At 40.1% G+C, this 24750-nt stretch overlaps 3 protein-coding genes across 5 annotated transcripts; all 3 read right to left on the minus strand.

Moving 5' to 3' along the window:
• Positions 1-2454: 2454 nt before the first annotated feature.
• On the minus strand, positions 2455-6863 carry LOC122766742 (extracellular calcium-sensing receptor-like). 2 transcript variants are annotated; one of them, XM_044021888.1, is made up of 8 exons: positions 6485-6863; positions 5829-6123; positions 5442-5731; positions 4877-5184; positions 4301-4512; positions 3985-4206; positions 3780-3903; positions 2455-3501 (listed from the first exon to the last, which is right to left on the minus strand). In XM_044021888.1, the coding sequence occupies exons 1-8, from the start codon at positions 6781-6783 to the stop codon at positions 2603-2605; spliced, it is 2649 nt and encodes an 882-aa protein (XP_043877823.1). In that variant the 5' UTR covers positions 6784-6863; the 3' UTR covers positions 2455-2602. The 2 variants fall into 2 exon arrangements, with proteins under 2 accessions (XP_043877823.1, XP_043877824.1); XM_044021889.1 differs by having other exon boundaries at positions 5829-5998; positions 6485-6502.
• Positions 6864-11365: 4502 nt separating this feature from the next.
• On the minus strand, positions 11366-15695 carry LOC122766743 (extracellular calcium-sensing receptor-like). The gene is made up of 8 exons (XM_044021890.1): positions 15397-15695; positions 14747-15041; positions 14350-14639; positions 13785-14092; positions 13212-13423; positions 12896-13117; positions 12691-12814; positions 11366-12412 (listed from the first exon to the last, which is right to left on the minus strand). Exons 1-8 carry the CDS (start codon positions 15693-15695, stop codon positions 11514-11516), a joined length of 2649 nt encoding a protein of 882 aa, XP_043877825.1. The 3' UTR covers positions 11366-11513.
• A 3782-nt stretch (positions 15696-19477) lies between these two features.
• LOC122766740 (extracellular calcium-sensing receptor-like) lies at positions 19478-23909 on the minus strand. Of its 2 annotated transcripts, XM_044021885.1 has the most exons (8): positions 23609-23909; positions 22842-23136; positions 22455-22744; positions 22056-22363; positions 21314-21525; positions 21004-21225; positions 20799-20922; positions 19478-20510 (listed from the first exon to the last, which is right to left on the minus strand). In XM_044021885.1, exons 1-8 carry the CDS (start codon positions 23905-23907, stop codon positions 19606-19608), a joined length of 2655 nt encoding a protein of 884 aa, XP_043877820.1. In that variant the 5' UTR covers positions 23908-23909; the 3' UTR covers positions 19478-19605. The 2 variants fall into 2 exon arrangements, with proteins under 2 accessions (XP_043877820.1, XP_043877821.1); XM_044021886.1 differs by having other exon boundaries at positions 22973-23677.
• Positions 23910-24750: the final 841 nt, after the last annotated feature.

A 24750-nucleotide genomic window follows, 5' to 3' on the forward strand; every position in this document is an offset into this window, starting at 1 on the left:
AAAGTAGCAGTAACAATAATAATACTTCACAGGATTGGCTGCATATAAAGTAGCCACGTGTTTCCTCTGTGATGTGCAGCTGATTGGCCCCCAATACCCCAAATACTGTGATTTGAAGCATGCAGTGGCTTCTTTGTGATTTCAACTTGCATATTCTGTAAAAAATGAAAATCTTGGATAAAAGTTGCTAGAAATATAAATCACAAAGTAAAGTACATGATGTGTGAATTTTGTATCTATGTACTGTTACAAAATGCGCTGGTCAGTGTCCTGCCAAGCCCATCCAACCTGCATAGCTGGGGTCTTGCAGAAACTCCAGCTTGCCCTCTGTGTCAAGCAGAATGGAACACATGTTGAGTTTCTGCCCCAGATCCTTGGGAGAGGGGAGATTTACTTGGCACCACAACCAGGTCTTGAAAGCAGTAGCCGATGCTGTCTGCACCGGGATACAGCAGGCCAGACACCAGCTCCCAGCCAGGCACAATATTACCAGGAGAGAAGCCTCCAGACCAGCTGAGGACCTTCAACAGGGTTACTAACGTTGCCTCATGATTGGCAGCTACAGGTTGATTTTTGGAGACAGCTGAAGTTTCCAGACTACATTGCCTCAACAACACTTTGGCTGGACTTGGTTTTAACATCTGACTCATCCAAGCAGGTTATGCTGTTGGAACTCACAGTCCCCTGGGAAGACCAAATTGAGGAGGCCCACAAACGGTAAAGGCAAAATACCAGGAGCTTGGTGAGGTCTGCAGAAGCAATGGGTGGAGGGCCCGCTGTGATCCTACTGAGGTGGTCTGCTGGGGATTTGCATGGCAGCCTCTGCACAGCGTACGCAGGCTCCTTGGCATCAGAGGGTTGGAGGACAGGAAAACCACCAAGAACATCAGCATAGTGTTATGACCCTGGGTCATAATATATTTGAGTTTGCCTGTTCTGCTGTTGTTCCTCCCTGCCTGAGGGTGGTGCTACTACCCTTGGTGTCTCTTTTCTTAGGTGCAGGTACTGACTGCTGATTGGAGAAGGAAGATTGGGAGGAGTATAAAATGGCTGCCGCTTGAGCTCTTCTCTTGGCCCTACTCCCAACAGCACCATGGCTTTGTTCTATCTAGTGGTATTTGTATTTATTGTTGAAGCTTTTGGGTCCAGTAATGCAGGTAGTGGTAAGGGTGGGTAGCTCTTTTCTTTAAAGCTCCTTTTCTCCTGTTTATTTTATAGGGAGTCAGGTCAGAAACCTGTATTTTATTTTCTTTACTTTTGATAGGGAAGTTAGGTTGGGTTATAGATTGTTTTGTTTGTTTTGAGCCATGCTCACCCTGATGATAATTGCTACCATGGTCTTTTTGGAGTATTATAATAAATGATTGTTTGTGAGCTCCAGCCTTTTGGCCTTGGTTGTCTTTGGGAGTGGGCAAAGAGGGGAGCAACGTTTCCTGTTAGGCACGGTTCCCCTAGTACTTCCATGTGGTTGTGGATCAAAATCCATGGTGTAGCATGCTGCTACACACAAGCCAGGGGCTGATAATCCCCAGCTGGGTCGTCCAGGTGAAGGTGTTGGAAAATCAAAGGCCGGAAACACCCAATGACCCTGGGTTATTTTCTGATAAAGTGTGCAAGCTGCCCATCTACACAGATGGTGTTTCCTTAAACAGTTATTGTGTTTTAACTAGAACAATGTTCAACTGAGGACCAGGATTATATTCAATGTGAGGCAAATATGATACATTTATAAGACCCAAACTGTTTTCAACACACTACTAAAAACTCAAACTTAAAGCTCAAGGTCCAGGAAAAACTATAACAAAGACACTGAATCCTGAGCTGAACTGTCTCGGTTTGTGCGATTTCCTGATGTCAACACTAAACAGTCAATAAATCCACTTTCAGACATTTTTCTTCATAATGTGTTCAGTTTGTTTTGACAATTGTTATTGTCCTATTTGAAATGACAAGTCAAGTTGCAGTTAAATATATCATGTGTTTGTCTGGGAGCACTTTAAAAACCGAGAGAACATCTAATCTAATCTAGTCGAGGAGTGGGTTGCAGAATATCACAGTGCATAGTAGTACGACCAGTATTTTTACCAACTTTTCAAACAATCCTTTCAGATCAGTTCACACTGTATTTCATTGTATACAACTTTGTTTGTATCTGTATCTGTTTGTATCTTTTTAATATTTATTTATCAGACACATGGTTTGTTATCTTAGTGTGTTTCAATTGTAATTGCTTGTGTTACCAAAAAGTGTAGATCGTCAGTGTGTGTGTGTGTGTGGCAAGTGATGTCACTCAAACCCTTACATCATCCAACCAGATCACATGGGATTCTGCTGAAATACCAGATAACATCATCAGGTCCAACATTCCCTAAAGAGTGTGCATTGCCTTCAGTGTGGCACTTTCTTTTAATTATTAAATGTGAACAGGTTGTTGTTCATTTAATTTATTTTTCATGTACAGCACTACATGTTCCTTTTTTTTAATTTCTGAAAAAAATAAGAATACATTCACAAAATGTTCACGTGAAAAGCAGTTAATGTCAATATGCCAATGCTTTTGTCTTTTCTCTTTAACTACATCCTAACCTTAGATACACTAGAATTAGTTTTTGTTCATTAATTGTTTCTTGGTGTTCTTCTCTGGCCGAAACAATATGATGAAACACTTTGGAGCAAAAATACACAGAATTAGTCCAAAACTGGAGGCCAGGATGGCAAATATCTCCACAGCCACAGTAAATTTACCAGGTGAGCTGACATAAGCTGGGATAAATGTGATCCAGACTGCACAGAATATCAACATGCTGAAGGTGATGAGCTTGGCTTCATTAAAATTGTCAGGTAGTTTTCGAGCCACAACAGCTAACACGAAACAAAAGATGGCCAATAGGCCAATGTACCCAAGAACTGCCCAGAACCCAAGAGCTGAACCTAAAGCACACTCCAGGATAATCTTCTCTTTGTATGTGGTCAGGTTTTTTAGTGGAAAAGGGGGGCTAACAGCCAACCAGATAGTACATATTAAAACTTGAATAAATGTAAAGGTCACTACTGTCATTCTTTGCTGTAGAGGACCAAACCACTTCATGGCATTACTACCCGGAAGTGTAGCTTTGAAGGCCATTAGCACCACCATAGTTTTCCCAAGAACACAAGAGATGCACAGGACAAAGGTGATTCCAAACGCTGTGTGACGCAGCATACAGGACCACTCAGAGGGTGTTCCTATAAATGTTAATGAACATAAGAAACACAGAGCCAGTGAGAAGAGCAGCAGGAAGCTCAGTTCAGAGTTATTAGCCCTGACAATGGGCGAAGTTCTGTGATGAAAGAACACTGCTGCTGTAATAATGGCCAGACAGGCACCACCAACGGAGAATGCAGCCAGGATGATTCCTAGAACCTCGTCAAAGGAAAGAAACTCTACTGGTTTTGGGAAACATGTGCTTCTTTCTGCATTAGACCAGAACTCCCTTGGGCAAGGGAAGCAGTCTGATGAATCTGGAAAGTTCAGACGACAAATTAGAATTCGTTCAAAATCAGACCTTTTAAGATAGATTGTCCACACTAATTATAGGGGATCAAATCTGATTGATCTATCCAGACATGATTAACTTGTCTGCATGGGTTGCAGTGGTAATGGTGTAGCCATACCCACATTTGTGGTGCAACTTTCAAACACATGCATTTGACATGCATTCAAAATTTTGCTGGCCGTCTGGACCAAAAGCTTAAAGCAGTCATATTTTTTATGCTGCTTCTGAAACATCTCATTTTACCTGTAGAATTGCTGATTTCTCCCACAGGACATGGAACACAATCATAACAGCAGATAGGTTTCCCTTTCTGTAAGACTTTACGAGTTCCTGGAGGACAACTGTCAGTACACACTGATGATGGCACCTGTCACAGAGATACGGACAAACTCACACACAGATCTGCCCTTGATGCACAGCCGATAGATGTTGAATTATTGCTCCTCACTTGTGTGCTACCCCCCACCCAGGTGAGGTTTCTGTTGATGCTGAATTCCTGGCCAACTGGCAGTGATGCATTGTAATGCCCCACTGTCACCAACTCAACACTGCCACTCTGACTCTGTTGCCAGTTGACCAGGTCATATGTGGCCACAGGATCCCCATTGGCATCAAATGACACTTCATAACCATTTTGAGAAAAACTGACTTTTTTCAGCTCTGTCAGAACCTGTGACATTAAAGTGAGATAAAGGAAGTAAACATGTAAAGTTAATGTGTTCATCTCATAAAAGAAAAGTACCATAAGTATCTTTATCACTGACCTGTGTGGAGCCTATTTTGGTGAGACTGTCGCACTGAGCTCTAGAATTTGTTTTCTGACACACTGAGTTGTGAATGGCATGTGCTATTGCATAGACGGCCTTGTACACCATGTTAGTATTTCGCAGCTGAGATGTGTCAGTGTACGGGATCTGGAGAGTCTGAATGTTTTCAGTACCATCACACTGACTCTTCTCACTGCTGACACTTGACTCTAAAAACACAGCAACAAGAAACATGTTTTTTAGCCAATACAACAGCATTGCTTTTCAATGACATGACAAGCTATTTCACTTTGTTCGTTTTTATATTTTAAACCTTATTTAACAAATCTGTACCAAATTGGACTTCTTAGTTACTTTACACATGAGCTGATATGATCTAGTTTATTGTGTGCAGAATACACACATCTCCGTCATTGTTTCCCTTCATACTAGTAAATGCACTTTTTTGAATTTAGCTTGGTGGCCAGAAGTCTGTCAATGTTTTAGGATTACAATGAATGATGATGAAATCTTTTTTTTCCAAGACAGTGGTGTTTATATGTGCAGTCTTCATTCCAATAACTAGAGATTTACCACTGTATTGACTTTTGCCCAGCTTGCAGTTGAATTCATTCTCCCAGAATTCAGTCAGCACTGGAGACTCAGCCACTTTATTGGGTGGCAGATCCATCAGGAAGTCTCTCAGACCAGGGATGACAGATTTCTCAATTGCAAATCCCATGGTTCCTGCACAGAAAGTGAACCTCAGCATGTCTGGGTCAGTTACCCAGGCCTCACTGCCTATCCACTGACGAGGAGACAAATGTTTCTGCGACAGCTCCTCAAACAGGAGACTCATGTCTCCAGGGGATGCAAAAGCCACAACAACCATAGCTGTTGACCTGGAAAGACCATTATGACAATTTATGAATGTAAATATTGTTACAAAAATGAATTACATATCAGTATTGTGTGGTTAATTATTTAACATTAGCCAAAGAGCAATAAACATGGTTAAAAAATGTTTGTAATCATCATAATACACACACATATATATGTATATATATATATATATATATATACATATATGTTAATATTTGATTTTAAGTTTTGTGCAGACAGTGGTAATACAAGAAATGAACAACAATGATGTACAAACCTGCGAATAACATCAGCCACTCTCTGGATCTTGCTAAGTGGATGGGTCCGAAAGAATGATTCAGAATATTCGACACAGATTCCCTCTTTGTGCGCTGCTTCCAGGAAAGATGCCATGCCATTATTGCCATAGTCAGAATCTGAATGGACAGCACCTATCCATGTCCAGCCAAAGTGTTTCACCATCTTAGCCAGTGCTTTTGCCTGGTACTGGTCACTGGGAATTGTTCTGAAGAAGCTTGGGTACTGCTGCTTATTGGATAAGCAGGCACAAGTAGCAAAGTGGCTCACCTGCAGAAAAAACACAATTGTGTATTTATTAAAAATGATTAAAATGAATACAAAAAAGTTTTGAACAAAGAATTTACTACACAATCCATGTATTTACTTGAGGAATATTAAAGGGCCCAAAGATGCGCGACATGCTGATGGATGGTGTGGAACCAGAATCACCAACGATGGCTATCACTGTACCAGATTGTGAGCAGTGTTCACTGGTGTTAATCTCCAGATCCACACCGTTAGAAAGCTGGAATGCCAAATGCACTGCCATGGGCACTGCAGCGCAAGAGTCATATATCTGGTAACCGAGCCTGATGCCTGGCAGGAGATCTGTGCTGTTGTTGATCTCATTGATAGCAAAGACCATTGATCGAGAGAATTGCAATTCACGAGTGTTGATACTGCATAATCATAGTTTACATAGAAAGTACACCATTAAAAACAGCAATCAATTGTCATTCAGAATTCATATATAAATTAATTTAGTGTCATGACTTCACATCATCACAAATTGAAAAAGTGACATGAGACAATGCAATATATGAGTCATTTAGAAAAGGTTAAATAGCTTTTGAGCTACTGCAGACCTGCACTTCTCTCTCTGGGAGTTTGTTCCAAATGTGTGCAGCATAATCATTTAATTTTGCTTCTCAATAATGTTTTCAGTATTATTTAGTAACATGATTTTCAGCACAGAAAACAAACACACAGTCCTCACACAGTCTGTTCCGCGTTAATCCCCCACTTCTCCCTCTTACTGACCTGCCTGTGCACCTCAGTGGCTCAGGTGTAGAGGTGTAGTTATGCTTCACAGTGTGCAGGGAGTAGTGTATGGAGAAAACACCACCGATAATATAGTCACCGTCCATAGAGAAAGCAGGTAGATGAGCTTTGCCCAGCAGCTTACATTTCACATTACTGATCCTGGCACCAGACCTGAGCACTGTGAGCCCAGACCTTTCTTTCAGACCAACCTGAGAACCATTGAAGACAAGAGCTGAGTTCAGCTCAAACAAACCCAGAGCTAATCTCAGGCCAATAAAGAGAGCTGAGATCTCCATCACCCAAGTGTCTGCATGTAGAAGTGTGTTATCACTGCTTTATATAGCTTTTCAAACTGTAGATTCCCTCCCACTCTATGTCAACTATTTGTTCATCTGAGAGGCAAGGCCTTTTCTGAATGGTCTTTGATGACTTATTTTAATATTTTTTCTTTTTAGTTCTTTGTACACGTAGAAGCACAAACCTCAACAATTGATTTTAAACCAATAGGCAAAGTAAAGAGCCATAATAAAGATTTGTATTTTTTAAATGAATGAAAAATTAATTCCATCTAGTGGACATGCTTATAGCCACTTCACACCTGTGTATAACCAGCAGGTTAAGTAGTGCATGGTAGAGTTCTCAAGGGGCCTGAAAATTACAGACCAACTCGACCCAGCCCGCGGGTCTTTACACCCGAACCCAACCCGGCCTGATATACCAGCATGAATTTTCCACCCGATCCCGACCCAGCCCGAAATACATTTTCTCATTGAACGAAGCATGGTGTTTTATTTGCAGCAGGAGCAGGTGCTGCTGCTGGTGACGCAGCACCAGTCTCCTGGCTCGTGTCATCTGGGTCCTCTGGTACCGAATTTTGGCCACAGGAATGTTGCAGCTTTGCGGAGTGGTGCGCAAAACCGGTGCGCATGGAGTGGCGTCAGGTCTGCCCCTCTCCATCAAGTAGCAACACGTTCAACACCGATGATTGACATCAATCAACATACAGTATAATTTACAAATTGCAAGAAATTTGTTTTATGAGGGGAAAAAAGGAAGCCCGACGACCGAAAAAGTGAGAACAAATGGTTGAGCCATGTTGGCTCATTGGTAGGGCGAGTTGTCTTTCAAATGTAAAGTTGTGGGTTCAACTTCTCACCCTGCTAGTCTACTGTATATGTGTCCCTGAGCAAGACACTTAAGCCCAGGTTGGAGCATGTAAATGGGTGAATGACAAAATTGTGCCCAGCCATGGGAAAACCAGAAACGAGTCTCCAGATGGGGCATTTTGAGTTATTTACAGTTTCTGAAAGTGTGAGTTCTAAGCTTTCCAACAACGTCTAACACAAAAGAAGAAGAAGATGTGGCCTTTTGAATGTAGGCACTACTCAAACTGGTTTAGGGAGAATTTTATCCTCAAAGATTTACATCTTCTGGGAGCCAAATGACAGTATCATCACATTTACATAGTCCAACCCCCCTCCTGGTCTAGCTGTCAGTAACATCTGATATCTGATATGTTAGCCCACAGGTTGAGAAACTATTGTAGTAGTTTGAACAAAGGTTATCAATAGCAGGTCTTGGGACCCCAAGTTCAAAGCAGAGGTCCCAGAGAAAAATAAAATTAAATATGAATATACATTTCATAAAAATGAAAAACAAGAAAGGTAATATACTTAAGAGTTAGAAGGATCAAAGATAGATACATATTTCTAATATAAAATAAAATACATTTAAGTGGCTCTGTGGTGCACTGTGTATGGATCAGTATGTTGCTAAATGAGCTGATGATGTGCTAACTCTCAGCTAGTTGCTAAATCATTAGCATAGCAGTCAATACTTCATGCCCAAAGCTGTGTCATTCACAAATTATTCAAGCACGTCAGGTTGGTTTGTTATTCATATTAATAGCAGATGCTCACATGCTCCTTACAGTTTATAATACAATTATCTGATCAAACAGAAATTTCGATGTACGTATCATTTGCTTTTTAAAATGAGAATAGTAAGCTAGCTACTAACAAATAAACCACATAACATTCTGAAATGCAAAGGGGATTATTAAAAGATAGCGTCTAGCAAGAAAAAACATGTTTTTCCCTGTGACTTCTAATGAACACTAACGTGACGTAGATTAACAACATTAATGAAAACTCACTCCATAGGAAGAGTAGAGGTTAAAAAGTGGTGCTGGGTGCTTTCTTTTCATTGCAGGCACCATGTCATCATCTCAGAAGTAACTACTGTATGTATGTTAGCCTCAAGGTGTCCAATTATGTCTCATGTCCTGCCACTCTCTTTCGGCTGCTAAAGAATCCATCCATTTGTTGTACATAAACTCTGGAGAAAGTTTGTGGCTACATGTTGCGACTTTTTCTTCCATAGCATTTCCATAGCACAGCAGAAGTGAAGATCGGCATCTGCATGGTTAGAAGCTTCTGTGTTTGTTAAGAAGTACAGCCAAAGATTTGCGCTGTAACTTCCACAATTTAGTTCTTTTGTAATGCGTTTGTCAGCTGTTTGGCCCCCAATACCCCAAATACTGTGATTTGAAGCATGCAGAGGCTTCTTTGTGATTTCAACTTGCATATTCTGTAAAAAATGAAAATCTTGGATAAAAGTTGCTAGAAATATAAATCACAAAGTAGAGTACATGATGTGTGAATTTTGTATCTATGTACAGTTACAAAATGTGCTGGTCAGTGTCCTGCAAAGCCCATCCAACCTGCATAGCTGGGGTCTTGCAGAAACTCCAGCTTGCCCTCTGTGTCAGGCAGAATGGAACACATCTTGAGTTTCTGCCCCAGAGCCTTGGGAGAGGGGAGATTTACTTGGCACCACAACCAGGTCTTGAAAGCAGTAGCCGATGCTGTCTGCACCGGGATACAGCAGGCCAGACACCAGCTCCCAGCCAGGCACAATATTACCAGGAGAGAAGCCTCCAGACCAGCTGAGGACCTTCAACAGGGTTACTAACGTTGCCTCATGATTGGCAGCTACAGGTTGATTTTTGGAGACAGCTGAAGTTTCCAGACTACATTGCCTCAACAACACTTTGGCTGGACTTGGTTTTAACATCTGACTCATCCAAGCAGGTTATGCTGTTGGAACTCACAGTCCCCTGGGAAGACCAAATTGAGGAGGCCCACAAACGGTAAAGGCAAAATACCAGGAGCTTGGTGAGATCTGCAGAAGCAATGGGTGGAGGGCCCGCTGTGATCCTACTGAGGTGGTCTGCTAGGGGTTTGCATGGCAGCCTCTGCACAGCGTACGCAGGCTCCTTGGCATCAGAGGGTTGGAGGACAGGAAAACCACCAAGAACATCAGCATAGTGTTATGACCCTGGGTCATAATATATTTGAGTTTGCCTGTTCTGCTGTTGTTCCTCCCTGCCTGAGGGTGGTGCTACTACCCTTGGTGTCTCTTTTCTTAGGTGCAGGTACTGACTGCTGATTGGAGAAGGAAGATTGGGAGGAGTATAAAATGGCCGCCGCTTGAGCTCTTCTCTTGGCCCTACTCCCAACAGCACCATGGCTTTGTTCTGTCTAGTGGTATTTGTATTTATTGTTGAAGCTTTTGGGTCCAGTAATGCAGGTAGTGGTAAGGGTGGGTAGCTCTTTTCTTTAAAGCTCCTTTTCTCCTGTTTATTTTATAGGGAGTCAGGTCAGAAACCTGTATTTTATTTTCTTTACTTTTGATAGGGAAGTTAGGTTGGGTTATAGATTGTTTTGTTTGTTTTGAGCCATGCTCACCCTGATGATAATTGCTACCATGGTCTTTTTGGAGTATTATAATAAATGATTGTTTGTGAGCTCCAGCCTTGTGGCCTTGGTCGTCCTTGGGAGTGGGCAAAGAGGGGAGCAACGTTTCCTGTTAGGCACGGTTCCCCTAGTACTTCCAGGTGGTTGTGGATCAAAATCCATGGTGTAGCATGCTGCTACACACAAGCCAGGGGCTGATAATCCCCAGCTGGGTCGTCCAGGTGAAGGTGTTGGAAAATCAAAGGCCGGAAACACCCAATGACCCTGGGTTATTTTCTGATAAAATGTTCAAGCTGCCCATCTACACAGATAATGTTTCCTTTAACAGTTATTGTGTTTTAACTAGAACAATGTTCAACTGAGGACCAGGATTAGATTCAATGTGAGGCAAATATGATACATTTATAAGACCCAAACTGTTTTCAACACACCACTAAAAACTCAAACTTAAAGCTCAAGGTCCAGGAAAAACTTAAACAAAGACACTGAATCCTGAGCTGAACTGTCTCGATTTGTGCGATTTCCTGATGTCAACACTAAACAGTCAATAAATCCACTTTCAGACATTTTTCTTCATAATGTGTTCAGTTTGTTTTGACAATTGTTATTGTCCTATTTGAAATGACAAGTCAAGTTGCAGTTAAATAAATCATGTGTTTGTCTGGGAGCACTTTAAAAACCGAGAGAACATCTAATCTAATCTAGTCGAGGAGTGGGTTGCAGAATATCACAGTGCATAGTAGTACGACCAGTACTTTTACCAACTTTTCAAACAATCCTTTCAGATCAGTTCACACTGTATTTCATTGTATACAACTTTGTTTGTATCTGTAATTTTTAATATTTATTTATCAGACACATGGTTTATTATCTTAGTGTGTTTCAATTGTAATTGCTTGTGTTACCAAAAAGTGTAGATCGTCAGTGTGTGTGTGTGTGTGGCAAGTGATGTCACTCAAACCCTTACATCATCCAACCAGATCACATGGGATTCTGCTGAAATACCAGATAACATCATCAGGTCCAACATTCCCTAAAGAGTGTGCATTGCCTTCAGTGTGGCACTTTCTTTTAATTATTAAATGTGAACAGGTTGTTGTTCATTTAATTTATTTTTCATGTACAGCACTACATGTTCCTTTTTTTTAATTTCTGAAAAAAATAAGAATACATTCACAAAATGTTCATGTGAAAAAGCTGTTAATGTCAATATGCCAATGCTTTTGTCTTTTCTCTTTAACTATATCCTAACCTTAGATACACTAGAATTAGTTTTTGTTCATTAATTGTTTCTTGGTGTTCTTCTCTGGCCGAAACAATATGATGAAACACTTTGGAGCAAAAATACACAGAATTAGTCCAAAACTGGAGGCCAGGATGGCAAATATCTCCACAGCCACAGTAAATTTACCAGGTGAGCTGACATAAGCTGGGATAAATGTGATCCAGACTGCACAGAATATCAACATGCTGAAGGTGATGAGCTTGGCTTCATTAAAATTGTCAGGTAGTTTTCGTGCCAGGACAGCTAACACGAAACAAAAGACGGCCAATAGGCCAATGTACCCAAGAACTGCCCAGAACCCAAGAGCTGAACCTAAAGCACACTCCAGGATAATCTTCTCTTTGTATGTGGTCAGGTTTTTTAGTGGAAAAGGGGGGCTAACAGCCAACCAGATAGTACATATTAAAACTTGAATAAATGTGAAGGACACTACTGTCATTCTTTGCTGTAGAGGACCAAACCACTTCATGGCATTACTACCAGGAAGTGTAGCTTTGAAGGCCATTAGCACCACCATAGTTTTCCCAAGAACACAAGAGATGCACAGGACAAAGGTGATTCCAAACGCTGTGTGACGCAGCATACAGGACCACTCAGAGGGTGTTCCTATAAATGTTAATGAACATAAGAAACACAGAGCCAGTGAGAAGAGCAGCAGGAAGCTCAGTTCAGAGTTATTAGCCCTGACAATGGGCGAAGTTCTGTGACGAAAGAACACTGCTGCTGTAATAATGGCCAGACAGGCACCACCAACTGAGAATGCAGCCAGGATGATTCCTAGGACCTCGTCAAAGGAAAGAAACTCTACTGGTTTTGGGAAACATGTGCTTCTTTCTGCATTAGACCAGAACTCCCTTGGGCAAGGGAAGCAGTCTGATGAATCTGGAAAGTTCAGACGACAAATTAGAATTCGTTCAAAATCAGACCTTTTAAGATAGATTGTCCACACTAATTGTAGGGGATCAAATCTGATTGATCTGTCCAGACATGATTAACTTGTCTGCATGGGTTGCAGTGGTAATGGTGTAGCCATACCCACATTTGTGGTGCAACTTTCAAACACATGCATTTGACATGCATTCAAAATTTTGCTGGCCGTCTGGACCAAAAGCTTAAAGCAGTCATATTTTTTATGCTGCTTCTGAAACATCTCATTTTACCTGTAGAATTGCTGATTTCTCCCTCAGGACATGGAACACAATCATAACAGCAGATAGGTTTCCCTTTCTGTAAGACTTTACGAGTTCCTGGAGGACAACTGTCAGTGCACACTGATGATGGCACCTGTCACAGAGATACAGACAAACTCACACACAGATCTGCCCTTGATGCACAGCCGATAGATGTTGAATTATTGCTCCTCACTTGTGTGCTACCCCCCACCCAGGTGAGGTTTCTGTTGATGCTGAATTCCTGGCCAACTGGCAGTGATGCATTGTAATGCCCCACTGTCACCAACTCAACACTGCCACTCTGACTCTGTTGCCAGTTGACCAGGTCATATGTGGCCACAGGATCCCCATTGGCATCAAATGACACTTCATAACCATTTTGAGAAAAACTGACTTTTTTCAGCTCTGTCAGAACCTGTGAGATTAAAGTGAGATAAAGGAAGTAAGCATGTAAAGTTAATGTGTTCATCTCATAAAAGAAAAGTACCATAAGTATCTTTATCACTGACCTGTGTGGAGCCTATTTTGGTGAGTCTGTCGCACTGAGCTGTAGAATTTGTTTTCTGACACACTGACTTGTGAATGGCATGTGCTATTGCATAGACGGCCTTGTACACCATGTTAGTGATTCGCAGCTGAGATGTGTCAGTGTACGGGATCTGGAGAGTCTGAATGTTTTCAGTACCATCACACTGACTCTTCTCACTGCTGACACTTGACTCTAAAAACACAGCAACACGAAACATGTTTTTTAGCCATGACAACAGCATTGCTTTTCAATGACATAACAAGCTATTTCATTTTGTTTTTATAATTTAAACCTTATTTAACAAATCTGTACCAAATTGGACTTCTTAGTTACTTTACACATGAGCTGATATGATCTAGTTTATTGTGTGCAGAATACACACATCTCCGTCATTGTTTCCCTTCTCACTAGTAAATGCACTTTTTGGAATTTAGCTTGGTGGCCAGAAGTCTGTCTATGTTTTAGGATAACAATGAATGATGATGAAATCTTTTTTTTTCCAAGACAGTGGTGTTTATATGTGCAGTCTTCATTCCAATAACTAGAGATTTACCACTGTATTGACTTTTGCCCAGCTTGCAGTTGAATTCATTCTCCCAGAATTCAGTCAGCACTGGAGACTCAGCCACTTTATTGGGTGGCAGATCCATCAGGAAGTCTCTCAGACCAGGGATGACAGATTTCTCAATTGCAAATCCCATGGTTCCTGCACAGAAAGTGAACCTCAGCATGTCTGGGTCAGTTACCCAGGCCTCACTGCCTATCCACTGACGAGGAGACAAATGTTTCTGCGACAGCTCCTCAAACAGGAGCCTCATGTCTCCAGGGGATGCAAAAGCCACAACAACCATAGCTGTTGACCTGGAAAGACCATTATGACAATTTATGAATGTAAATATTGTTACAAAAATGAATTACATATCAGTATTGTGTGGTTAATTATTTAACATTAGCCAAAGAGCAATAAACATGGTTAAAAAATGTTTGTAATCATCATAATACACACACATATATATGTATACACATATATATATATATATACAAATATGTTAATATTTGATTTTAAGTTTTGTGCAGACAGTGGTAATACAAGAAATGAACAACAATGATGTACAAACCTGCGAATAACATCAGCCACTCTCTGGATCTTGCTAAGTGGGTGGGTCCGAAAGAATGATTCAGAATATTCGACACAGATTCCCTCTTTGTGCGCTGCTTCCAGGAAAGATGCCATGCCATTATTGCCATAGTCAGAATCTGAGTGTACAGCACCTATCCATGTCCAGCCAAAGTGTTTCACCATCTTAGCCAGTGCTTTTGCCTGGTACTGGTCACTGGGAATTGTTCTGAAGAAGCTTGGGTACTGCTGCTTATTGGATAAGCAGGCACAAGTAGCAAAGTGGCTCACCTACAGAAAAAACACAATTGTGTATTTATTAAAAATGATTAAAATGAATACAAAATAAAAAAATCTAGTTTTGAACAAAGAATTTACTACACAATCCATGTATTTACTTGAGGAATATTAAAGGGCCCAAAGATGCGCGACATGCTGATGGATGGTGTGGAACCAGACTCACCAACGATGGCTATCACTGTACCAGATTGTGAGCAGTGTTCACTGGTGTTAATCTCCAGATCCACACCGTTAGAAAGCTGGAATGCCAAATGTACTGCCATGGGCACGGAAGCGCAAGAGTCATATATCTGGTAACCGAGCCTGATGCCTGGCAGGAGATCTGTGCTGTTGTTGATCTCATTGATAGCAAAGACCATTGATCGAGAGAATTGCAATTCACGAGTGTTGATACTGCATAATCATAGTTTACATAGAAAGTACACCATTAAAAACAGTCATTCAGAATTCACATATAAATTAATTTAAATAGTGTCATGACATTACATCATCACAAATTGAAAAAGTGACATGAGACAATGCAATATATGAGTCATTTAGAAAAGGTTAAATAGCTTTTGAGTTACTGCAGACCTGCACTTCTCTCTCTGGGAGTTTGTTCCAAATGTGTGCAGCATAATCATTTAATTATGCTTCTCAATAATGTTTTCAGTATTATTTAGTAACATGATTTTCAGCACATAAAACAAACACACAGTCCTCACACAGTCTGTTCCGCGTTAATCCCCCACTTCTCCCTCTTACTGACCTGCCTGTGCACCTCAGTGGCTCAGGTGTAGAGGTGTAGTTATGCTTCACAGTGTGCAGGGAGTAGTGTATGGAGAAAACACCACCGATAATATAGTCACCATCCATAGAGAAAGCAGGTAGATGAGCTTTGCCCAGCAGCTTACATTTCACATTACTGATCCTGGCACCAGACCTGAGCACTGTGAGCCCAGACCTTTCTTTCAGACCAACCTGAGAACCATTGAAGACAAGAGCTGAGTTCAGCTCAAACAAACCCAGAGCTAATCTCAGGCCAATAAAGAGAGCTGAGATCTCCATCACCCAAGTGTCTGCATGTAGAAGTGTGTTATCACTGCTTTATATAACTTTTCAAACTATAGATTCCCTCCCACTCCACGTCAGCGATTTGTTCATCAGAGAGACAAGGCCTTTACTCAGTGGTCTTTTAATTATTTTTTTCTTTTTAGTTCTTTGTACACGAAGAACCACAAACCGCAACAATTGATATTCAACCAATAGGAAAAGTAAACAGCCAAAATAAAGATATGTATTTTTTTATATGAATGAAGAAATTCATCTAGTGGACATGCTTGTAGCCATTTCCCATTCCAAGAAATAACCATCCTACTGGCCAAAAGAGGGAGATGCACAGTGGTGGTCAACGCAGCAGATTACCATGTCAAGATGACTAGTCTTCTCAGTGATACTGCCACCTATGAGACACTGAAGTGGGACCCCACCAGAGGATACAAAACAAAAGTCGTGAAATTGCCTACAACAGTTGGAAGCACTCCACGCAATAGACCACCAGCTGTACTACCGGCTGTACCCTGGGGATTCCATTCCTCGCATTTATGGACTATCAAAGTGCAAATCACGGGATAGTCGGAACTGAAGAAACCTCTTGGAAGAGATGTGAAACGTATTCAACTTAACTCAGTCCAGTTGTCCATTGCTACTGAACTACTACTACTACTGAATAATATTATGACCTGGATGACTGAGAGCCTTCACCAACAAATCGGGCTGTGCTTAGTTTACTGTTACTCTTAGCTTAAGTTAGTTTGTTTTGTCATTTGTTAATTAATTTACTACTCATGATTGTGTATTGAGTTTACAATTTGTAGTTCGGCATTAACTGTTTGAAGAGTTATCATTTTGTATTTATATTGCTTCAGTTTCTTTCTGTTACATTTTCTGTACGAGAAGCTACGTGTGTTTTAACCTTTCCTTCCTGTCCTCTCTCTCTCTCTCTCTCTCTCTCTGTGTGTCCTCATCTTGCGGGTTGCAGGATCCAGATCCAGTTTCAAGGCTGTTATTATTATTATCGATCATATCATATAATCACCCTTATTATTATGCTATAATTAATGTTGATATCGGTATTTTTTTTAAATATCTTTGTGTAACCATGCCAGATTGCTACAAATCTCTCCTAACAGAAGACATAAAATTAACTCTCAACTCTCACCTGCATTTTTAAAACGTAAATTCTCAGTGGCCACCTATACTCATTGTATCTGGTCTTGTCCTAAAATTCAAGCATACTGGATAGATGTTTTGCAAGATCTGGAAAATATATTTGGTGTTGTGTTGTACATGGACCCTCTTTCTTTAGTCCTGGGTTATCCTAGTCAAGACACTATTATGGATGCTAGCTCTGCCTGAGCTGTCTGCTTCACTCTTCAGAGGGACAGTTTATGCATATCTGTACTCCATAAATTCACTTTTCCCACTCTACTGTGGCTTCAGTGCATTCAAGTGTTGTCCTTGGCTCGACTTTTGCTCTTTATTGCTCCGTATTGTTATTATTATTATTATTACTATTATTATTATTATTTATTTATGTCCTGTTCATTGTACTGGACAGATGCATGTGAGATATGAATGTGTGTAGGTTGTCTAAACCAATGTTGTTCTGAGTGCTATTGTTGTTTTATCATTGTGGTTATGTTCATTTGTAAAAAAAAAAAAAAACTCAATAAACATATTTGAGGAAAAAAAAAGAAAATATGAGAGTATGAATTCAGTAATGCAGACACAGGTGCACAGCAGAGGACAAGCTGAAAGTGCCACATTTGGGCAAGTGAATGGCAAAACTATGGGCAAAAAAGGCAGATTTTAGTCAGGAATCCAAAAAGTATGAACAAATGTTTCAATCTTAAAAAAATAAAGGTCAACCAAGACTTTACCACGAGAAAATCCACTATGACCTGGAAAAGACAGGTGAGGAGAACCGGGTATTTATAGCAGGTGTTTGATCAGTGAATATCAGGATGATGAGCAACCAGTGTGTGAAAAGTTTGTCAGAAGCAAGACAATGGGTGAGCCACATCCAGGCTGTACACTTACAACATTAAAACAGATGAGGGAGACAAACAACAAATAACAGGACGGGAAAAGGGAAAACAGCAGAGAAAAAAAAACAGAGATACTGCTGATCCTAATTGTGAAAACACACCACATGTAGTTAGAGTTAAATTAGATCATTGATAAGCTGTATTTTATTGTGCAGCTGTTTTTTTTTTTTTAATTTTTCAAGTTTATTTTCAACAAAGAACACATGATATTTACTGTACAATGTGGGGGAATGGAAAGTCTGGCTTATTTCGATAGGACTAGCTCATTTAATTTGGAGTTCTGTTCCATCCTCACAGCTTCAATGAATCACCTACTAGAGGTGATTCATCTCAGCATTTTCATTCACAAAAATAAATCAATTAAAACCTTAACAGTATTGGATAAGTCAAATATTAAATGCAACAAGCGGCAACAGAAATATAAAAATAAAATAATAAAATAAAATATTGCATTCATTCCACAAAGAGCCATCCTTCTGTCTCTGATCAATGGTCTGGTCAATTAAGGTCAGGCCTATTTAAGCTGGACCAACACCTGCATGAAGCCGCAGACAACTACTTATCATGTGTATATTATAATTTTAAAAAAAAGTTCCTGTTCCTCTTGATGTCTCTTCCATACAACTGCAGTCTTTTTTTAGTGACTTTGATGGAATATCCGCCCCTGTCCTACATGTTTTGAACGCTTCCCTGCTGCTACAAAGCTGATTCAGATGAATGGGTTGTTATTACAGCTTAAAGATAAGTCAAACATTTGCATCCGGTGTGTTGAACAGAGAAACCTCTAGAAAAGGGGGTGTCAAACTCATTTTACTTCCAGGGCCATATAAGGCAAAATTTGGCAAAATATTACAATACATTACAATACTACTAAAAAAATGCAATACAAAAAAATGGATTTAATAAAAACAAGTCTACCTTTATCAAAAGCACTTGAGATTATTTTATGTTTATTTGACTATACAGGTATTGTGTTTTAAAGAGAACTTTGCATTTTCTTATTTACCAAATATGATAAATTGATGCGATGACGCAAACTTTTTTCAGTTATGTTGTGATACTGTGTATCCAAACAGCCTTCAATAAAAACTCTTAAAACTTTTATGTCTCAAGCTCCAGGAAAAACTATACCAAAGACACTGAATGAGCTGAACTGTCTCTGAACGATTTGTTCCAGATTTCCTGATTTTTATTCATAATGTGTCCAGTTTGTTTTGACAATTGTTATTGTCCTATTTGAAATGATGACTAAAGTTGCAGTTAAATAAATCCTGTGTTTTTGTTTGGGAGCACACAATTGTGCACTTTACAAACTGAGAGTTTGTAAAGTGCACAATTGTCTAATCTAGGAGTGGGTTACAAAATAGTAAAGCGTATAGTAGTACGACCAGTACTTTTACCAACTTTTCAAACAATGTTCTGATCAATTCACATAATATTTCATAGTAACTTTTTTTGTATTTATATTTTTAATGTTTAATTATCAGGCACTTGGTTCGTTATCGCAGTGTTTTTCAATTTTAATTGCCTGTGTCACACTCCCTCAAGATTGTTAGTGTGTGTGTGTGTGTTACATCATCCAACCAGATCACATGGGATTCAGCCTAATTACCAGATAACATCATCAGGTCCAACATTCCCTAAAGACTCTACATAGCCTTCAGTGTGGCAATTATTAAAAGTGAACAGGTTGTTGTTCATTTAATTTATCTTTCAATTACAGCACCACATGTTCCTTTTTTTTAATTTGTGAACTAAAATAAGACACAATTAATAAGAATAAATGAAAAAGCTGATAATATAAATTAAGTCTATGAGTCTGTTTAAGGGAGTTTTGTCTTTTTTCTTTCACTATTTCCTTAGATGCACTAGAATTGGTTTTTGTTCATTAATTGTTTCTTGGTGTTCTTCTCTGGCTGAAACAGTATGATGAAACACTTGGGAGCAAAAATACACAGAATTAGTCCAAAACTGGAGGCCAGGATGGCAAATATCTCCACAGCCACCGTAAATTTACCAGGTGAGCTGACGTAAGCTGGGATAAATGTGATCCAGACTGCACAGAATATCAACATGCTGAAGGTGATGAGCTTGGCTTCGTTAAAATTGTCAGGTAGTTTTCGAGCCAGGACAGCTAACACAAAACAAAAGACGGCCAATAGGCCAATGTACCCAAGAACTGCCCAGAACCCAAGAGCTGAACCTAAAGCACACTCCAGGATAATCTTCTCTTTGTATGTGGTCAGGTTTTTTAGTGGAAAAGGGGGGCTAACAGCCAACCAGATAGCACATATTAAAACTTGAATAAATGTGAAGGACACTACTGTCATTCTTTGCTGTAGAGGACCAAACCACTTCATGGCATTACTACCAGGAAGTGTAGCTTTGAAGGCCATTAGCACCACCATAGTTTTCCCAAGAACACAAGAGATGCACAGGACAAAGGTGATTCCAAACGCTGTGTGACGCAGCATACAGGACCACTCAGAGGGTGTTCCTATAAATGTTAATGAACATAAGAAACACAGAGCCAGTGAGAAGAGCAGCAGGAAGCTCAGTTCAGAGTTATTAGCCCTGACAATCGGTGAAGTCCTGTGACGAAAGAACACTGCTGCTGTAATAATGGCCAGACAGGCACCACCAACTGAGAATGCAGCCAGGATGATTCCTAGGACCTCGTCAAAGGAAAGAAACTCCACTGGTTTTGGGAAACATGTGCTTCTTTCTGCATTAGACCAGAACTCCCTCGGGCAAGGGAAGCAGTCTGATGAATCTGGAAAAAAGAGTTCAGACAGCAAATCATAATCATTGTTCATAATCAGACCTTTTAAGGTAGACTGTCCACACTTATTATAGGGGATCAAATCTGATTGATCTGTCCTGACATGATTAACTTGTCTGCATGGGTTGATCTGGTAATGGTGTAGCCATACCCACATTTGTGGTTCAACCTTCAAACACAGCTGGACATACATTCAAAATTTTTCTGGCCTTCTGAACAAGGCCAAAGATTTAATGCAGTTAAATATTTTTATGCTGCTTCTGAAACATTTCATTTTACCTGTAGAATTGCTGATTTCTCCCTCAGGACATGGAACACAATCATAACAGCAGATAGGTTTCCCTTTCTGTAAGACTTTACGAGTTCCTGGAGGACAACTGTCAGTACACACTGATGATGGCACCTGTCACAGAGATACAGACAAACTCACACACAGATCTGCCCTCACTGCACAGCTGATAGATGTTGAATTATTGCTCCTCACTTGTGTGCTACCCCCCACCCAGGTGAGGTTTCTGTTGATGCTGAATTCCTGGCCAACTGGCAGTGATGCATTGTAATGCCCCACTGTCACCAACTCAACACTGCCACTCTGACTCTGTTGCCAGTTGACCAGGTCATATGTGGCCACAGGATCCCCATTGGCATCAAATGACACTTCATAACCATTTTGAGAAAAACTGACTTTTTTCAGCTCAGTCAGAACCTGTGAGATTAAAGTGAGATAAAGGAAGTAAGCATGTAAAGTTAATGTGTTCATCAAGAAAAGTACCATAAGCAGCATTATCACTGACCTGTGTGGAGCCTATTTTGGTGAGTCTGTCGCACTGAGCTGTAGAATTTGTTTTCTGACACACCGAGTTGTGAATGGCATGTGCTATTGCATAGACGGCCTTGTACACCATGTTAGTGATTCGAAGCTGAGACGTGTCAGTGTACGGGCTCTGGAGAGTCTGAATGTTTTCAGTTCCATCACACTGACTCTTCTCACTGCTGACACTTGACTCTAAAAACACAGCAACAAGAAACATGTTTTTTAGCAGCATTGCTTTATTATTACTACTGTGTTTCTGTTTAGTGCTTACTTGTAAAATGTGCCATGACCGTAACTACTTTCTTCTCAATAGTTGATGTTATTTTTTTTTTATCTGGTTGAATATATTTTTCAGCTTTTTTTTTTTTATTCTATTTTTTCAGACTTTATTTTTTATTTTATCTAAACCAAGTTACCATTGTTATTCAAATGTTTGATTTAAACATGAACTTTTATTACCAAATGTATTGCGTTCAGAATTCACAGTAGCTTCTCAGTGTTTACTTTCAATTGGTTTGCTTTAAGTTTGTACAACAATGGTTGGAAACTGTGCCTTACTGTCCAAGTCAGCTGTGTAGAGTTTTCCCTTACCAGATAATCAGGAGTTTGATCTAAAAACAGCATGATGACTTAAAAATATGCAGCTCCAAAATTCTATCAAGACAAAACAACACATCACAAGGAGAATCCAACTGTTACTGTCACAGCCACTAGAGATTTACCTCTGTATTTACTTCTACCCAGCCGGCAGTTGAATTCATTCTCCCAGAATTCAGTCAGCACTGGAGATGCAGCCACTTTATTTGGTGGCAGATCCATCAGGAAGTCTCTCAGACCAGGAATGACAGATTTTTCAATTGCAAATCCAATGGCGCTGGCACAGAAAGTGAACCTCAGCATGTCTGGGTCAGTTACCCAGGCCTCACTGCCTATCCACTGACGAGGAGGCAAAGGTTTCAGCAATAGCTCCTCAAACAGGATCCTCATGTCTCCAGAGGCTGCAAAAGCCACAACAACCATAGCTGTTGACCTGCAAAGAAAAAAGACAATTTATTTATACACATATATCATATGTGATGCATAGATATCAACAAACAACAGTGATAATGACAGGTAAAAACCTGCGAATAACATCAGCCACTTTCTGGATCTTGCTAAGTGGGTGGGTCCGATAGAATGATTCAGAATATTCGACACAGATTCCCTCTTTGTGCGCTGCTTCCAGGAAAGAAGCCATGCCATTATTGCCATAGTCAGAATCTGAGTGGACTGCACCTATCCATGTCCAGCCAAAATGTTTCACCATCTTAGCCAGTGCTTTTGCCTGGTACTGGTCACTGGGAATTGTTCTGAAGAAGCTTGGGTACTGCTGCTTATTGGACAAGCAGGCACACGTAGCAAAGTGGCTCACCTGTAGCAAAACAAAATTGTGTAATGATTTAAAATTAATAAGATAAAAGCATAAATATTTTTGAACCAATATTTTACCACACAATCCATGTATTTACTTGAGGAATATTAAAGGGCCCAAAGACGCGCGACATGCTGATGGATGGTGTGGAACCAGACTCACCCACGATGGCTATCACTGTACCAGATTGTGAGCAGTGGTCACTGGTGTTAACCTCAAGGTCCTCACCGTTAGAAAGCTGAAACGCCAAATGCACTGCCATGGGCACTGCAGCGCACGAGTCATATATCTGGTAACCGAGCCTGATGCCTGGCAGGAGATCTGTGCTGTTGTTGATCTCATCGATAGCAAAGACCATTGATCGAGAGAATTGCATTTCACGAGAGTTGATACTGCACAAAGACACTGAAAGTCACTGATTCAATTCATAGTTAGATGACAGGGTACACGGAAAACATTTAAAAGAGCAATTAATTGTCATTCAGAATTCACAGAAGTTTTCTCCAAGATTGTAATCAGTCAAATAAAACTTAAGTATTAATTTGTTTCTTGCTTGTTGAATATTGAAAAACAAATGTTTTCTTTTAGGAAACACATTTTCAAAGCGAGACAATTATTAAAATTGCTACAATACATATAATTAGATGACATGATGACATATTGCAAAAGTGACATATGAAAATGCAAAATATGAGGCTTTTAAAATGTAAAAGAATATAAGAGACTGTATGTGCAGGATAATAATTTAAAGCTGCTTCTCAGTAAAGTTTTCATTATTATTTAGTAATATGATTTTAAGCACATGAAACAAACATTTCTCTCCTCACACAGTCTGTTCATCCCCCACTTCTCCCTCTTACTGACCTGCCTGTGCACCTCAGTGGCTCAGGTGTAGAGGTGTAGTTATGCTTCACTGTGTGCAGGGAGTAGTGTATGGAGAAAACACCACCGATAATATAGTCACCGTCCATAGAGAAAGCAGGTAGATGAGCTTTGCCCAGCAGCTTACATTTCACAGTACTGATCCTGCCACCAGACCCGGCCACTGTGAACCCAGACCTTTGTTTCAGACCAACCTGAGAACCATTGAAGACAAGAGCTGAGTTCAGCTCAAACAAACCCAGAGCTAATCTCAGGCTAATAAAGAGTGCTGAGATCTCCATCACCCAAGCGTCTGCATGTAGAAGTGTGTTATCACTGCTTTATATAACTTTTCAAACTATAGATTCCCTCCCACTCTATGTCAGCGATTTGTTCATCTGAAAGACAAGGCCTTTACTCAGTGGTCTTTTAATTATATTTCTTTTTAGCTCTTTGGGATGCACACATGTATAAGCACAAACCTCAACAACTGATGTTGATTCAACAGTGGAGGGAAAATAAACAGCCAAAAGACAAATTGATATTTTGAAATGGTTGACAAATCCACTAAATATACTGTACTTTTTTACTTTGTTCCACTCATCCTGAAATTAAAGGCCCCACAAAAAGGTTTGATGTATTGCTACCATCTAGTGGACATGCTCGTAGCCACTTCACATTCTGTGAATTTGTTTGAGTTGTTTGACTGATGTGTAGAACTTATTATCCGCTCAATGGTTTTTGGACATGAATAATAACATGTATTAGTTTAACGGATTGTCGTGTTTACCATTCTGTCTGGTGTCCAGTTTAGTCTGTTGATGTTACTCTTTAGGCTCAGATGTTACTGGTAGAGTTACTATGGTTGTAAACCATCACTGCAATGGCTCCTTAGTCATGTAGAATTACAAAACTCCATCAACAAAGTTGTCACTGCACTTCAGATCCGGCACACTGGTCACTTATCTCAGTGTTTCTCAATTTTCATTGCCCATGTCAACAACAAAGTGACTCAGGTTGCACACTCTCTATGGACAAAAAGAAATCTAGGATAAAGCATGTGCAGTCAAGTTCTGTGCTTTTCTGGGGTTATGTCTGGAATCGACTTAAGCAAATTCTGTGTTTATAATTTTAACTCCTTCCTA

This window comes from Solea senegalensis, linkage group LG3 (genome assembly GCF_019176455.1).
Source record: "Solea senegalensis isolate Sse05_10M linkage group LG3, IFAPA_SoseM_1, whole genome shotgun sequence".
Taxonomy (NCBI): domain Eukaryota; kingdom Metazoa; phylum Chordata; class Actinopteri; order Pleuronectiformes; family Soleidae; genus Solea; species Solea senegalensis.